Genomic DNA, 18,494 nt, shown 5'->3' on the forward strand with positions numbered 1-18,494 from the left:
AGGATGAATACAAATATCATTATTTACAGATGATATGATAGTATATATAAGTGCCCTAAAAAAATCTACCAGGAACTCCTACAGTTGAAAAACATTTTCAGCAAAGTGGCTGGATACAAGATTATCTTAAAAATTCATTAGCACAAATACATACAAATAATAAACATACTGAAAAAAATCAGTGGAACAACACTCTTTACAACAGCCAAAAATACTATAACATGTTTTGTGGTCACTCAAACCAAGTAAGTAAAAGACTCGTATGTTTAAAAACTCCAGGTCTTTGAAGAAAGAAAATGAAGATATCAAAAAGTGGAAAGCTCTCTGATGCTCGTGGATCAGAAGGATCAACATAGTAAAAATGGCCATTCTAGCAAAAGAAATTTCAGATTCAACACAATCCCCATCAAAATTCCAACAATTCTTTAAAGACTTGAAAAGACAATTCTCAACTTCATGTGGAAAAACAAAATAACTAGGATACCTAAAACAATCCTCAACAGTAACAGAACTGCTGTAGGTATCACCATCCCTGATTTCAAGCTGCACTACAGAGCTATAGTAATAAAACCACATGGTATTGGCATAAAACAGATACATTGATCAATGGAATCTAATCGAAGACCCAGACATAAATACACATACCTACAAACATCTGATTTTTGATAAAGAATCCAGAAAGAAAGAATGGAAAAAAGAAAGCATCTTTAAAAAATGGTGCTGGTCAAACTGGATGTCTGCATGTTGAAGACTGCAAATAGACTGATATTCTCTGTATTGTATAAAACCCAAGTCCAAGTAGATGAAAGACCTCAGCATTAAACCAGATACACTGAACCTGGTAGAAGAGAATATAGGGAATAACCCTGAACACTGGCACAGGAGCTAAGATCTATTAATAATAACCTCATGAAACTGAGAAACTTCTTATGGCAAAGGACACCATCAATAGGACAAAATGGCAGCCTATAGAATGGGAAAAGATTTTCATCAACTCCACATCTGACAAAGGGAAAATATCCAAAATATATAAAGAATTCAATAGACTAGACATCAGCAAACAAAAACATCCAATTAAAAATGGGTACAGATTTAAACAGAGAATTCTCAAAAGAAGAATCTCAAATAACTGAGAATCACTGGAACATTCTACAACCTTAGCCATCAGGGAAATGTGAATCAAAATACTTTGAAATTCCATCTTACACCTGTGAGAATGGCTAGGATTAATGACAGGAGTGACGGCTCATGCTGGTGTGGATTTGTCGCAAGGGGAACACTCCTCCATTTCTGGTGGGACTACAAATTGTACAGCCTCTGTGGAATCAATATGGTGTTTCCTCAGAAAATTGGGAATTGATCTACCTCAAGACCCAGGTAAACCATTCTTGGACATGTAACCAAAGGATGCTCTATCCTACCACAAGGACACTTGCTCAAATATGTTCATTGTGGCTTTATTCATAATAACCTCAAACGGGAAACAAACTAGATGTCCCTCAATGGACGAAGGAATAAAGAACAAGTAGTACATTTATACAAGGGAGTATTACCAGTGTTTAAAAAATGATATCTAACTGGCATTGCAAGCAAACGTGTGGAACTAGAAAAAAACATCCTGTGGGAGATAACCTAGACTCAGAAAGACAAGTACAATTTGTATTCACTTGTGAGTATATTATTAGTTGTTAGGTAAAGGTTAATCAAGCTACATTCCACAGATACAAAGTAGTTAGATGAAGAGAAGTCTCTAGAGGAAACACATGGGTCTCCCTGGGAAGGAAAAATAGAATATATTTTTCAGGGGGACTTGGGGTTAGTGGGAGCAGTATTAGAAGGGATCATGTATTAGGGGGAAGGGATAGAGGGAGAGAGTATGGGGAGAGACAGCTGGAGTTGGGGGCCTTTAGAGCGTGTTGTGGAAAGCTAGTGCAGAGAAAATTTCCTGAAACCTATATGGGTGATCCTAGTGAGTATTCTTAGTAATGGAGAGTACAGAGTCTGAACTGACCGTCTTCTGTAGCCAGGAAAGGCTTCCAGTGGTGAGACTGGATTGCAGTCAGTTGAACTATTGGTAAGGGAATTCTCTGGATCTCCCTAACAACCCAGATTGATGCTAGGACAAAGTGTTCGTCTCTGAAAACTGACAGTGGATGGATAAAAGGTAATAACTTCCTCAGTTCCTTCAGCACAGACATCTTATCTGTTTGTTCCAAGTATAGCTTACTTCCTGGCATTTATGTGACTCCCAAGAAATATTCTTGAGAAGCAACCAGTATGTTATTTTTTTAAAGCTACCTGTCTATTAATGATGACACATCTAAATTATATTTTCACTGATATTTTTGAGATCACTAATAATTTAGCACCTATGTTTTAAAAACACATATTTGTAATCCATTGACCTTTGACATTTGGTTTAAGTATTAATTTTAATTGAAGTATTTAGACTAGGTTTGAGTTTGTGATGCACACCCGTCATCCTAGCTACTCAGAGGCTGAGACAGAAGAACTGAATATTAAAGGCTAGTCTGAACTCTACTGTGAGTTCAAAGTTAATCTGTGCAACTTGGTGTGACCATTAATCAAGATTTTAAAAGACAGGGGATATAGCTCATTGTTAGAATATGTAACAAGCATTTGCAAAGCCCAGGGTTCAATGTTATTTTAATAATTAAATAAAATCATGGGAGGCCTGCAACTTTTTGAAGGGAAATTAAGGAGTAGTGGACCTGGGGTAGGAGGGATCTGGGCATGAAGGAGTGGGAGGAGGGGTGGAGGGGGAACTGATGTTGAGATGTAACATATGAGAGAAGACAAAAAGGGTGACAATGAGAACCACTCCTTTGGCATTTTCACAGGGCACTGCTCCTTCAGAGCTGTTTCCAACCTGTGATCTCACAAGAGGCTAACTCTCCAGAAAGACTTAGGAATGATCACAGAAACCAACAATTGGATGAGATGTTGGTGATCTGATGGATAAGTGGGTAGATGGTCCCATGAATGTGTGTGTGTGTGTGTGTGTGTGTGTGTGTGTGTGTGTGTGTGTGTGTATTTGCATGTGAATGCACATCTGTATGATTAAAGATGGTGGGCAGCCTGCACACAATACCTCAGCCTACCTGCTTTTCCTTGGCCCAGAGGTCATAGATCTTCTCATGGGCCTCCCCACAGAGCCTCCTCATCTCCTCACAGGACTCTTGTAGTGAAATCTGCTCCCCCCTCAGCTTTCGGTTCTCCTCTCTCAAGATGCTCACTTTTTCCTTCAGATGAGTCCACTCACTCAGGAGCTGGCTGTGAAGGATGCTGAACCACCACAAAGAACAAGGTGAGCCCCATCCAGCCTCCATATGCCACTCCCACATCATCCATGCAAGGTCCCATGCCCAGACTAGAGTCCACTGTAGCCATGCCAGCATAACCTAGTAGCTGGCAAAGCCAGAGAAGAGCCAAATTCCAGAGAGACTCAGACTGTTTCTGAAAACCCTGAAACTGAAAGGGATCCATGTACTTCTGAGAGCAGGGTTTGCCTCCCCCAACATGTGCTTAACTGTTCATGGTATTGGGAAAACAACAGCAGGTAGAGGGTAAACATTCTTGATGGAGGACAGAAGATCCAATGGGAATAGATTCCATCTGTGGGTCCCATGGGAACCAGCTCTGTAAGCCCTGCCAGAGCCCCAGAGACACACAAATGCCTGGTACCCCATCATGGTGCTAATAGTTTTTCTATCTAGAGGCCTCTGAGGCTGGCAGGACAATGATGGGAGTGGCTCACAGACACTTCACTCTTAGCAAAACTGGTCCAAGAGGCCCAAGTCAAGAGCACAAGGCAGACTGCTTGCTATGGGGCACACAGGCGAGAACAAAAGGCCTCACTTTGGTTCAAAGACAACAACATGGTAAAAAGCAGTCACTCCCAAGTAATGGGGTTGCAGTGAAGTCAGTTACTCACCTGCAGGAGACAGTTTCCTCGGTCAACTCCTTGCACTTGTTCAAGGCCTCACTTATCTCATTAGGGAATTTCTCCAGGTCCACCATCACTTTTTTATGTTCCATATTCAGCATCTCCAGCTCGAAATTGAGCCTGTGGTAGGGCATGGCCCAGGAACAAAGAACCCCATGAACACAGGACCCAATGACCATATGAATTCAGGTGGTGCCCTCAACTACCCCAGCACAGTTGATGTCATATTATAGAACCTATAAAGTAAGACAATGTGGTGCTTATTAAACTCTGCTGTCCTGGCCTCAGACCAGCAGTCAGGTGGTGCTAAGAGAGTGAGCCAGGGCTGCATGAGTGCCATCACTGGGCCTGGAGGAATTGATTAGCTCTCCAAGAAGTCCTCAGGGGTCTGTGTCACAAGTCTGGGCCCACCAGAAATGTATGATAATGTTGTTTGTGTCTTCAGAATGGGGATTTTTGATCCCAGGTTCCTATTGCTATATGGATGCCCAGATCACATAATCAGTATTTTCAGGGAGTAGACCCAACTTAAGGATAAATTTATAAGTCTCCAGTGGATTCCAATGGGCTGCCAACATGAGCACACAGGCCAAGAACACTGTTGCTCACAGTGAGTTACTGACATTGCCTGGAAACTTCCTGACACAGGAATAACCACATGCCCTCCCAGAGACCTCCAACTGCCAGGACTGGGTACACATGCGCGCACACACACACACACACACACACACACACACACACACACACACACACACGGTGCCAAATAAATGTAGGGAGGTAGCATTGTCTCAGAGTGTAAGGATCAAGACCAGAGAGGAGCAGTGAAGAAGTTCAGCCTTCAAGCACACACTGAGATGGCACCTGGCCCCTCCTGCTGCTTCCAAAGCCACCAGCACCCAAGCTCCTGCTGGTCAGAACAAAGAGTCACCATAAACTCACAGCACATAGCATCTCCCATAAGCCAACACCTGTCAAAGACTCTTGAAATGCATGTAAGAGCTCACACACTACTGCCTTTATCCCCAGACTGTGATTCAGGCCACAAGCTCTGCTTTTCATTTGGAGGAAGCAGGGCAGCCTGTATCCCCATCTCACTCCCAACTAGGCTTCTGTTCTGCCTCTCAGATGCACTCAGAAAAATTAGCCTGGGCATGAGGATACCCTGAAGGCACAGCCTCCAATGACCTGAGGATTGCTGGGGTTGACTCAGTAGGATCAAGATAGTCACCATAGAACTGGACATAATGACTACCTGTTGTTCAAATCATTGTTGGTGAAATTGGCCAGCATTATAGAGAGTTCATTCCTTTCATTGGTCATCATCTGTAGATGACAGGTCAGTCTATCCACCTTGTTCATCTGCTGTTCTTGCTCAGTGAGGGAGGTTGGAGTTGATGCCTTTCCAGTAGTCCCTGTATAAAGATGAACATAAGTGAATTTGTACGGCTGTATGACACAGGGCCAGGAGAGATCATGTTGAGTCCCAAGAAGAGGCCTGAGAAAGAGGGAATGCATGGAACCCAGTGAAGACCCAAAGAGCAGGACAGCTGTCCTCAAGTTGGGCTCATAAGCCATGTCTCTGTCCCCAGTCACTATGGCTAGATATGTGCACCAGCCCCTACTGCAGCTCCACTGTCCCTGGAAGGCATATGTTACCCAGCCATGCAGCTCTGGAAATATCAGCTCATATCTGACGGGAGACAGGAAAGTCCTGAAGTCCCTAGTGCTTAGCACCACCAATCCCTTTTCACCTGTGTCCAGGACTAAAAGTAACTGAATGTCTAAGACCTTGGTGCATGGATAGGGAGTTTCCCTCCTTGGTACTCACATCAGATACCAATGGAACCTAAAGGAATCCACTGACAATGAACTGTAGGAACACCCTACCCTGACACCTCCTTAGTCTGTGACTCCTGCTGGCCTTCATTGCCACTCAAAATGAAATTAAGGAACTCCCAGAACAGCAGCTGCAGCCTTGACAACTCCTGGCTCTCTGCCAACTAACCATCAGGAATCCTTGACTCTGAGTCTACCCTTTCAGGAATCCAGAGAAGCAGCATAGACCTATCTCTTTAAGACCCCAGCTACTGAACCCTATTTTTGGAAGGTCCACCTCAAGCCTCACTTCCTCCTTAGAAAGCAAGATCTCTCTGCCAACCACTGTGTTCAATCTTGCCAACATGTCTTCTGGAGAGCCCTATAATCACTTAAGCTATGCCCCAAGGACGGATGGTATTACCACAACCATGGTGAATTCACAGATCTTGTCAAGGGCTCTCCAGGAGACAATAGAATGTTCAGAGGAGGAACTGTTAGAGTCACTGCCAACTGTCATCACTTATTTGATAACTATCTCTTCCTCAATTCACTAAAAGCCAAGCTTCCCTTTCCAGTAGCCTTCCTTGAGACACAGGGGAAGGCCTTCAGCACCTTCAGCATCAAGAGATCTCTGATTCATTAGAAACTTTTCACTAGGTCAACCTGTGGAGGTGAAGACTCACTTTCCAAACACTCTCCAGGAATGGGCTCGTCCCTTCCTTAAGATCTCTAATCAATAAGATGAGAAGTAAAGGATACTAAGAAATCAGCTCAGGATGATGGGGGAGGAAGATAAGTTCCATGAAGTGAATGAAGATATCAGGAAAGATGAACAGGGAGGGATGTTACACTGTGGGTGAGTGGTGGGAGATTATGAGTGTCCTGTCAGACCAAAAATAAGTCACATAGGTAATGATGAAAATTTCTCCAAAACTTCAGCAGAGTACAGTCCATCCATCATGATGTTAGCAAAGGTGTGATCACCTAGTGACAGGACAGACTGGAGATACCTAAGGACTGGGCATCCTCAGGTGAGCCCTCAGACACCAAGAACAAACACCTGCAGGAAGAGTGATGGCCCATTCCTGCACCCAAGTTAGAGAAAGATGACTGGCTAGTGAGCGGGCAGGAACTCAGGAACCTTAGGGGTCACTGAAATGCAACAATGCTTGGCGGCTCCTGCCCTGCAAGTGGCTATGAGGTAAAATGAGAACCTCCAACTCTGGCCAAGGGACTTTACTCTGCCTGTTATTAGCATCACACAACCAAACAATGTCCACTGAGGGTGAAGTTCAGTGCTGTAACTGAAGCCTCATTCTCCCTCCTATGCTTCTTCCCACTCAGAGTGAAAGCAGAGGGCCCTGAGCAGAGCAGCTGCAGGCTTGACCATTCCTGGCTCTCTGCCAAACTAACCACCAGAAATCCTCAACTCCAGGTCTGCTTTTAGGAACTCAGAGAAGCATAATAGGTCCATTACTTCCAAACAGCTCCAAGATCCTGAGTCCCATTGTGAAAAACCCAGCTGAAGCCTTTCCTCCTTCAGGAAGTTCCCCATCCCTTGTTCAGGACTCACTGCGCTTTCCCCAGAACCATTTATTTCTTGATGTGTGGCTCTGAGAATGAAGGCCAGCTTCCTTCCTCCTCTCTCTAGTCTCGTTATGTTCTGCCTTCCGTCTCCCAAGGAGCCTGCTCAGTCTTGCCAGCATGGCTGCAAGTGAAACCTTTAGGCAATGAACAGATGCCCCAATGGCAGTTGGTGTTACCACAACACTGGTGACATCACATGGAATGCCAGGGCTCTCCAGGATACAGGAGAATGTCCAGGGAGGAGTTGGCTGATGTCCACAGTACAGCCTTTATCTCCCTGATAACTACTTCACTCCAAAATGATCTGAAACCAAGGTGCCATATCAGAAGTCCCTCTGGGGGGTCACACAGAAACTTCTTTGGCACACCTTCCTTCCAAAGTCAGAGATCTAGCTCTCTGCTTCATTAGAAACTATCTATGGGGAGTTGAAGGCTCACTTTCAAAACACTGTACAGGAATGGCTCTTCCCCTGCTTCAGATGCATACTCAGAATGATGAGAAATAAATGATGCTAAGAATTGGGTCAGGATGATGGGGAGTAGGAGTGATGAGTCCTCTGAAGTAAACATCATGGGGGAAGATCCTCAGACTTTTAGAGATTCGTGAGTTCAAAACAAAGAGAAGTCAATAGTAGTAATAAAAATTTGAGGGGTGGGCACGCTTAATAGCACCGGAAGCAGAGCAGGGATTCTGTGAGTTCGAGCCAGCTGGCTACAAGTGAGTCAGAAAGCGAAAGCACACAGAGAAACCCTGTCTCGAAAAACCAAAAGAAAAAAAAATTTCCCCTTGAGAGTAAACAGAGCTCACTCAAGCTATGAGGCTGTGAGTGAAGATGTGATTAGCTGGCACAGCCATATCTGAATGGAATGGCAGAAGTTATAAAGCCAGCTGTGTAACAAAGATCCAGCAAAACTGAGCCACATCATGGCTGCCATGACACCTTTGGTTTTCATCTCCACCTGTTACATACTTGGGCACTTTTAATATTTGTACAATTTGAGGATATTGGGTTGATGGAAAATTCCTTATGAATCATTTATACCTTCTCCCAGGAATGCTGCTTCTGAGCTTACCCAGGAAAGTCCTGAACATACTATTCCTGCCCTGCTTTTAGGGAGATATCCTTATCTACTTGAAGGTCTTCCTTACACCTTGTAGGCTGTGACATATAAAGAAGCCAGAGGTCTCTTCATGAGGCTATGAGACACTCTTGAAACATCTGTCCCTATACTTACACTGGAACAAGATATTCAAAACAAAGTAAATTCAAAAAGGTCAAGAGGAGTTGGCCACAGTTCATATTACAAGGCTCTTCCCACTGTACACTCAGACAATTATGTGGCATACAACTCTGCCCTACACAGAGACATACTGATGAGCAAAGTATGGAGTGGAAAGATGATAAAAGTATGAGGACCTCCCTCTCTTAGAAGTTAGCTCATGTAGAGACACTATAATGTCATATGACCAAGGAACAACAGAATGCCAGAATTAGACACATAGACAAATTCTATAAAGTTATAAATGTGAACATTGATTGTATTATGCCAGAATTTGAATAATAACTGCAGCAGCTTTAGCCTGAGGATTTTTCCTGGGCACTCTGACCACTGAGAGTTAATAATGCATTGCTTGAGACATAGCAAAATGCCCAGAGTGGCTGAAGATTTTGTTTTGGTCTAGTGTCCTTGAAGCAACCAAAGCAACCAGCCTGAGCACAGGCTGTCAAATGCCTCTAGATTCTCAAAAAATTGGGCTATGGGGTTAATGAGTAAGAATGATAACTCTGTTTATTAATGATGTCAAAACTTGAGGGAAAATGATTTGAAATAATAACTCTATTCTGTCATAGTTTATTAATGATGACTAAAAGATGAGCAAAAGGAAGTGAAACATGATTCAAAACAAAAAATGATATGTTCTAGTTCCTGATAACTAAATTCTGTATAAATAAATAAACACTCTGGCTGCTAGTCAGTCAGGCTGCAAGATTCTCTCAACCACCATGGCCTGGCTCACTTCCTTCCCCTCTGATGCCTTACATCCTCTGCTGAACCCATCCACCACCGGGGATGACTCCCGGCAATTAGCTCTTTACAGGTCTGGCTGTAGACACATGCGCCCAGTTAAGCCCTCAGATCTTTAGAACAAACAGTCCTAGGAAGTGTATGATGGTCCAAATCTTGAATCAATAGACAAAGAAAAGTCAGTGGCAAGGCAGTGCTCAGTCTAGGCTATGTAGAGGCACCTTGAGTGGGAAACACACATGCACATGCACGCACACACACACACACACACACACACACACACACACACACACACCAGGCATTCAATAATCATGGGATAGAACATGATGTACATCATTATTATGGTGTTTCAACTGGCAAACAAAAGTTAAATTCCTTGGTCTGGAGCCACCTGCTACACTCTACATGCTTGGGAATGGTTGGTACTGCTATCTTTGGGTCCAATACACATAGGAGATCATGAGAAGGACCGGCAAGGGGAGAGGCTCAGGTTGTTGAATCAAAGAGCTTTGTTATAGCCTAACCTCACCCTTCTACTTTTGACTGTCCCTGTAAAGAGGAACCACCCCACTGTCAGCCTGGAATGCACGTTCTCCAGATCTCTGGACTTTCTCCACCAAAGCATGGAACCAAGGGCTGATAATGTCTGTCAGGTGATCTCTGTCATTTCTGATGCTGAAGCCCCAATCCTGTAAATGTGATTATTAACTTTATTTCTAAATAGGTCTTGTAGAGACCAAGTCGAGGACCTATTGAAATTTAAGAGCAAAGCATGTGCCAAAACTGGTATGAAAATTTTTATGAATACGCAGAGCAGTGCTGGGCTAAAGAAGCAGAGGAGAGAAGTGAGATAGAGAGAAAATGTGAGAGATATGACTTTGCAAATCAATCTGAGATATGAAAAGATCTAGAAAGCAAGGTATAATGGATTGCCTGCAAATTCCAGCAACTAAGAAGGAGGCCTGGTATAGCATAATTGTTAGAAGGTCTTATTAATAAAATCAAACCTGGGAGCCAGGTATTGGGGTGAATGCTGGAAGGTCAGACAGAACAAACCACAGCTACCTCATCTTGCCAATTCCTCGGCTGATCCTGTTTCCTGAGACTGGAAGCTTCTGAGTCCTCCTCCAAATGCATCTCTGCTGAACTGCTGCTCAAAAGCCTAAAAGCTTAACCAGCCAAATACTTCTAGTTCTCTAGGGTCTCATTGGTCAGCTAGCTTTTTTCCTTCCTTTTACATCCTCCAGGTAACCAGGGGACAGCCTCCTCAAACTCATTTAGAGTGGCACAGGATACAGCGTAGTTTCACAACCCTCAAGTCTGATCTCAGAAGCCAAGAGAAAATTGGCACAGTTCACAAACACTCATGTGGATGGAGATGCCCAGGTCATCTGCCTGATCACTCTAGAACCTTGCTGATGCTGGAAGTGAGATGCAGGGACAGCACATAGTCACCATACTAAGCAAGCCATCTTCTCTAATATCATCCCAGGACACTCAAAGCTTGCAGGAAAGACCCAGTTCTGCTTTTGTCCACTGCCTCTTAAAGCCCTTAATATTGTGAGGTATGTAAATGTATTATTTCAGCTTGGACATTTGCCTAGAAAAGAAAACTGATGTACCCAAAACATAATGACTTCTGATCTCTCTGGCTCCAAGAGAGTGTTTTTCTAAGTGTGTACTCTTTAGTAAAATGCAACTTGTGTCTTCTATTGCTTAACATTTCCCTTCTTGGCATAGTACACACCATCGGGAGTTTGGCTAAATCATCAGAGAATGGGCTAATGCAGCCATCATCCCTTTGCTTTAACATTAGTGAGTGATGTGCCCTAACAACTACAGCCCTTTATGTTACCTTCACATTTATTTTCTAAAAAGACTTCAGAGAACTTACTTACAGATATCCTAACAGATGGGTCCTTAAGGGATCTATGACTTTTTACCATTAAGTCTGTGCAAATTCTTCATGCTTGATGCTTGCAGCCCTTGCCTTGGGCTGAGCTTAGGACACACTTCCACTTCCAGGAATAGAACTGTCTCAAAGAACTTAAAATAAAAATATAAATATAAAACTAAATTAACATAATATTTAAAGTAAAAATATTAGCCTTGTATTAAGGATGGAACATAGACATCAGCATCTTTCCACATAGGTAGGAACCAGAAATACCTGGAAAGTGCATGTGCACCAAGTGTACATGTTAATTTATCAAGTAGCTACTGAATGCACTGCTCCCATTAGAAATGGTAACCTCTGCTGAATGTACAGAGCAACAAATACTGACCTTGGAATATTCTGCAAGTTGTAATTCAAAGTATGAATTACTGGGACCTACTACTCAGATGCATTAATACAAATTTAACTGTATGATTGCTCTTGTAGAGTACCCAGGTTGCAGTCCACTCTCCAAAAGGTAGTTCACAGTGCTCTCTAACTCCAGTTCCAGAAGACATTTTGCCCTCTTCCAACCTCTTTGGGCAGTGCATTGATGTGCTGCAGAGACATACATTCAGGCAAAACACCCATACACATAAAATGAAAATGAAGCGAGATTTTTAGTGTCCTGGATATTAGATCCTTACTGAAACATTCACAAACTATTCTCATGTGTAGGTTCATGTGTTATTCAGTTTCTTTTTGTTATTCTTATTGTTGATGATGTTTGAGACAGTGTCTCTGTATGTAGTCCTGAAACTCATCATGTAGCCTGTGCTGGTCTACAGACATCCAAATGCCTCTGCATCCATTGTGTTGGGATTACAAGTGTACATCACTATGCCCCACCTTTTTTTTGGTAACTTCTTTTTATTGTTTTCGTTTTGTCTTTTGAGACAGGATCTCACACTACAGCCAAGACTATCCTAAATTTCACTCTGTAGACTAGGTTGACTTTGAACTCACAGAGGTCTACTTGTCTATGCTTTCTGAGTCCTGGAATGTAAGGCATGAACTATCATGTAGGGCATGATTTTTGATGTGTTTTTAATATATGGAGGAGAAAGAATATATTCATAGGAAAGAATTTCAGTACTATGGACTTAATGTAGTCAACCCTTCTATTTTCATATGAACTGTTATGTGGATTCCAGCTCCCAATTCAGACTCTCAGAGTGACGCGGAAATAATCCCTCATTTCCACAAGTATCCCAGAGATTTCTGTACATTAACCTAAGTTCAGACTTGGTTTTCTATCTTGCCAGGTAGAATAGAAGTATATTTTATATTCTTCTGCTTTGATTGTGTTCAGCACTATCAGGCAGTCTGTTCAGTATACTCAAGAAGTAGTGATGTCCAGGAGGAGGTCATGTTTCTCACAGAGACACTTCTGTGTGGACTCTGTGAGCATGGTTGCTGCTGGGAACCTCACTTCCTCTAATACTGAAATGGCAGAGCCTTAAATACTTAGGAAGTGAATTCAAAAACAAATGAGGAGCAAAAGCTTGGGCTGGAACTCTACACTGTCAGTATGCTGGTGAAATGAATAGCCCCACATCCTTTCTTGTTCATTGACAGGGACAGGAACTCAACAAAAATGTAAACTTGCCTTTGTGAGACATCAAGTAATTAACGAAAATCACAATGTACCACAGGTTACACCCAAACCTCCTCACCTCTCTAGGCATAGAAACTGCTCTATGATTAAAAGAAATATCCTGGCTGAACAAACTCTGAACTCTCCAGTCCCTCCTGTGTGGACTAAAGAAGTGGGAACTTGTTGAGTGTGGGTGGTGATTGAACCCCGAGCTTCCTACATGGTAGGAATCATTCTGCCAACTGAGCCATGTCCACAGCTATTGTCTTTTCCCCCTTTGCCTTTTCTGTTCTTTTTTTAATTTTTGATTTTTTTTGAGACAGAGTTTCTCTGTGTAACAGCTATGGCTGTTCTGGAACTTGTTGGTAGACCAAGCAAACTTTGAACTTACAGAAATCCACCTGTCTCTGCCTCCCACATGGTGACCCTCCCTCCTTCCCATTCAAACGATGTTATTTCCCAGTAGTATTTTATTTCTCAATATGATGAAAAGGGGGATTTTAATGAAGGAATGAGACTTCCTGTGCAGTGTTTGGAAAACAAGCACTCGGTTCCCCACATATGAAATTCTTCCAAGAGGCCTACTTTGTTCCTGGTGTACTGAATGTCCCAAGCTGATACCAGAAATAAAATGACTGAGGATAGCATTCTGGGTATTAATCCCAATGGCAGTAATAGGGTTGAGAGAGGATCTCAGCTGCAGAAACCCTTGAATCCTTCAAGAACAGCAAAGGCAGAAGAAGGTGGCAGCCATCAGAAATGGAAAGAAATGAACAAAAAACAGAGATAAGACTAAAGAAAAAGAAGTCTATGAGCAGCCAGAGAAGGGGACCTAAAAGCTCTGGGTATCATAAGAGTTCAAATCCATGATCATGTCTCCTAGAACAAGAGTCTCACAGTCCAGGATGAAATCAGTAATGCTGGGAATGGGCACATGTGTGTGATAAATCCCATAAAGTTCCTGATCCACTGGGCTTCAGGAGAAATATAACACTAGAAGAAACCACTTGTCATTGTCCTTGCCTAGAAACTGTCCCTACCGATGCTCCCCATCAGGTAAAACAGCAGAAGTTGCCAAAGAACAGCATTTGAAGAGTTTCTCCTTGTCTACCTATGGTTTTGGTCTGTTATAGAAAATGGGTCCTTGGCCATCTGAACCTTCATAGAACCGTGATTTACTACACTTTTTAGAATCCTGTACATTACCTTCCAATAAAGAGACTCATCATTGCAATACTCATCAGGTGGATGACTTCAGATAGGAAACTTCAAATTTAGACCTGTGAGGACATAGGAAAGACAAATTGCATAATGAAGAGGGACTGCTACTTCTTTACTAAGTAGTTAAATCATTGTGATGAAAACATCTCTTTTAGCCGATGCCATTGACTAACACATGCTTAGCATGTCTTGGCTTTGACCAATGAGCATGTGTATATAATCTTCTCTTGTGCTGAGAAAATGGAGTAATGAGGGACAGGTAAGGGTTCCATCAACTCAAGATACTTCTTCCCTTGCCTCCATAGCTCTGGGTTTGCAGGTGTGCCTACCAAGATTGATAGGATTGGTGTAAGCATTGGGAAACTGTCCTACCCAATAAGACAACACCACTTTTATTTCTCCAGAAACAGAAGACAAACAAAGTAGGAGGAAGGGATATGAAAATTTGCCACTTTTCTCACATTAGTTCCCTCCTCCCTCTCTATTTTCAACAATTTTGAGCCTGGAGTGATTTTCCATTTAAGTTAAATTGTCAACATCTTTATGACATGAATACAAACACTAGCCTCACAGCACAGTGCTATCTTCTTCACACAGGCACAGCTGATTCAAACCACTGGCACAAAGTCAATGGTTCTACCAAACTAACAGATGGACTTGAGAAAATTAAATGATAGGTCCTTTAAAACAAAGTAGAAATTCACACTTTTATGAGGGAAGGATTGAGAGTTTCATAGCCACAAAGTTAAGGGGCAGATTCTCTTTTGGCTATGGTTAAAAACTATTATCTCCTAGCAAAGGTGATTTTCCCATGATTTTAAACAGTATTTGTTTATTCAGTCATTATAAAAATAAACATTCATACGATGAATATATGGAAATCTACTGATGGGTATTTTAAAAATAATATATTTATTTAGAGAGAAGGGGAAGATGATAGATAGAAAGACAGACAGACAGATGACAAACAATACATGCCATACTATTCTGTCATTCTGCTCATGTGAAGACAAAGAAACAAATTGGGAGGAGGAAACTCTCTCTTTTCACCTAAGTAGCCATCTCAGTGTCCCTTCCCTGGTACTTTTCATGATCAACTTGAGGATTTGCCTTAGAGGGGTTTTGATGGTTCTGAAATTTAGAGAACAATGTATATTAAAGGGCACTGTGAATGATTTGTGTAGACATTTATTTCAAATTATGGATGCTCTTAATTAAAGCTAACCCTGGGGGTAAGATTCTTGATGGAAGGACTGTTATCTGTCTAGCTGGAAGAAATCTCATCTGAAAAAAAAAAAAACAACAACAAAACTTAAGTAACGGACTCACACGACTTCCTATTTGTTCATGTTTCAGTTAGGTTCCAGGGTACATCATAGTCAAATATTTATTCACCAAAGAAAGAAAAATGAAATGCCATTTAAGATTACCTTTTCCTGAACATGGTGTAAACATTTGTGGAAATGCTCAATAATAATCACAGGCATTATGAAATGCTTCCTAAGGAAGGTAAAAAGAAGATAGTTAAAAGCATAAGTGAATGAACTGAGCCATGCTGACCATCTGTGTCTGCAGGAAAAAATCTTCTAGTCCCAAGTCAAAAATCTGAATAGTGGTGACAGTGACTGTCTCACACTTTTCTTTAAGAAGATAAAAGTGATCCTGCCCAGAGCTCCCATCTGGACCAGAGGTGAGTGTCTGGGATCATACCCAGGGAGGCCTGCCCCTAGGTCCCATCCCTGGGCCCAGCCATTCCTGGGGAAGACCCGCTCAACTGGGCCCCAGTTGATGGCCAGCAGGCAGGGCTCTCCTGGGAAGGTTCCCCTTCTCTAAGACTCCCCAGTGGACCCTGCAATCTACACGCCCTGCCCCCACACCCATCCACCCGAGACCCCAACCACTTCCTGATAGAAGAGAAAGTAGGAAGTAGTCTTGAACGCATTGGCATAGGAGATGACTACCTAAATATAACACCAGTAGCACATACACCGAGAGAAACAATTAATCAATGGGACCTCTTGAAACTTAGAAGCTTTTATAGAGCAAAGGACATGGTCATCAAGACAAGCGACAGCCTACAGAATGGGAAAAGTTCTTCACCAACCCCACATCTGACAGAGGGCTGATATGTAGAATACATACAAAACTCAAGAAATTAGACATCAAAATGCCCAACAGTTCAATTAAGAAATGGGCTATAGAGCTAAACAGAGAATTCTCAACAGAGGAAGCTCAAATGGCTGAAAGACATTTAAGGAATTGCTCAACATCCCTAATCATCAGGGAAATGCAAATCAAAATGACTCTCAGATACCACCTTACACCTGTCAGAATGGCTAAGATAAAAAACGCTGAAGACAGCTTATGCTGGAGAGGATGTGGAGCAAGGGGAACTCTCCTCCACTGCTGGTGGGAATGCAAGCTTGTACAGCCACTTTGGAAATAAATATGGAGCTTTCTTAGAAAATTGGGAATCGATCTCCCTGAATATCCAGCTATACCACTCTTGGGCATATACCCAAGAAATGCTCAATCATACCACAAGAGCACTTTGTGGTAGTCAGAACCTGGAAACAACCTAGATGATCTTTAACTGAAGAATGGATAAATAAAATGTGGTACATATACACAATGGAGTACTACTCAGCAGAGAAAAAAATGACATCATGAGATTTGCAGGCAAATGAATGGATCTAGAAAATATCATCCTGAGTGAGGTAATCCAGACTTAGAAAGACAAACATGGTATGTACTAACTTATAGGTGGATACTAGATATAAAACATAGGATGAATAGATTGCTACTCACAACTCCAGGGAGGCTACCTAGTAAGGAGGACCCTAAAAAAAGACACAGGGATCACCCAGTGACAGAGAAATGGATGATATACATGAGCAAAGTGGACATGGGGTGGTAATGAAGGGCAAGGGTCGGGGGAAAGAGAGTGTAGGTGAGTGGGAGATACCAGCAGGATCAAGAACAGAGAGGCAGAACAAAGAAAGAGACCATGACAAATGAAGACCCCATGGGAATAGGAAGAAGCAAAGTGCTAGAATGGTCCCCAGAAATCCATAAAGATACCTCCACAATACACTACTCGCAATGGTCGAGAGAAAGCCCAAACTGACCTACTCTGGTGATCGGATGGCCAAACACCCTAACTGTCATGGTAGAACTCTCATCCAATGACTGATGGAAGCAGATGCAGAGATCCATGGCCAAACCCCAGGTGGAGCTCTGGGAGTCCAATCAGCGAGAAAGAGGAGGGATTGTACGAGCGAGAGATGTTGAGACCATGGTTGGAAAAAGCACAGGGACAAATAGCTAAACTAGGGGAAACACATGAACTATGAACCAATAGCTGAGGAGACCCCAACTGGATCAGGCCCTCTGGACAAGTGAGACAGTCGATTAGCTTGAACTGTTTGGGAGGCATCTAGGCAGTGGGACCTGGACCTGTCCTTAGTGCATGAGCTGGCTTTTTGTAGCCTGGGGCCTATGCTGGGACACTTTGCTCAGCCTGGGTGAAGGGAGGAGGGAATGGACCTTTCTTAACTGAATCTACCAGGCTGAACTAAATCCCCAGGGGAGTCCTTACCCTGGAGGAGATGGGAATGGGGGGTGAATTGGAGGAAGGGTGGGTCAGGGGAGGGGAGGGAGGACAGGGGAATCCATAGCTGATATGTAAAATTAAATTAAAGTAAAAAAGATAAGTTTGTATTAGATTTTTAATGCTATTGAACTGCAAACTTTTTTTTTTTTTTGGTTTTTTGAGACAGGGTTTCTCTTGTGTAGCTTTGCGCCTTTCCTGGAACTCACTTGGTAGTCCAGGCTGGCCTCGAACTCACAGAGATCCACCTGCCTCTGCCTCCCAAGTGCTGGGATTAAAGGCGTGCGTGGGCCACCACTGCCCGGCGAACTGCAAACTTTTAAATAATACAGTTTTAAAATTCTTTGAGAATTTCATCTATGCATACAGTGTATTTTGATCATATTACCCCACATTCCTCTCAAATGGTTCCTGATCCACTCTGCTAACCCCAACATTACTAAATCCATGCCTTTTGTTTTCTTTTAAATCATCTATCTAGGGCAACACTGCATGCCCATATGCTCATGTGTTAGAGCCATCGCTGAGTTTGTTCAAAGGACCTGGCATCAGCACCCTAAAGTAAACTGACTCTTCCTCCTCCAAAAGTCACCAACTGCCACCAGCTTCTCAGTTAGGGGTGGGGGCAGTGAGCCCCTTTCTCTTACATACTAGAATGTTGATGGCTTGACCTTGGAGCTCATGAGTGCAGTAGTCATCTGTTATGCCCAGAAGATACTATTTTATTTCA

At 42.7% G+C, this 18,494-nt stretch overlaps 1 protein-coding gene across 1 annotated transcript in view; it reads right to left on the minus strand.

Annotated features, from left to right (window-relative positions):
* The window catches only part of LOC114700601 (disks large homolog 5-like), a 71,042-nt gene extending 63,051 nt beyond the window's left edge, over nucleotides 1-7,991 (minus strand). The window contains exons 1-4 of the mRNA XM_037196884.1: nucleotides 7,359-7,991; nucleotides 5,220-5,379; nucleotides 3,956-4,087; nucleotides 3,123-3,306 (exon numbers count right to left, since the gene is read on the minus strand). Coding sequence (XP_037052779.1) covers nucleotides 3,123-3,306; nucleotides 3,956-4,087; nucleotides 5,220-5,379; nucleotides 7,359-7,491 — 609 coding nt within the window. The 5' untranslated portion in view covers nucleotides 7,492-7,991. The remainder of the gene's footprint in view (nucleotides 1-3,122; nucleotides 3,307-3,955; nucleotides 4,088-5,219; nucleotides 5,380-7,358) is intronic.
* Nucleotides 7,992-18,494: the final 10,503 nt, after the last annotated feature.

This window comes from Peromyscus leucopus, chromosome 18, assembly GCF_004664715.2.
Source record: "Peromyscus leucopus breed LL Stock chromosome 18, UCI_PerLeu_2.1, whole genome shotgun sequence".
Lineage (NCBI taxonomy): Eukaryota > Metazoa > Chordata > Mammalia > Rodentia > Cricetidae > Peromyscus > Peromyscus leucopus.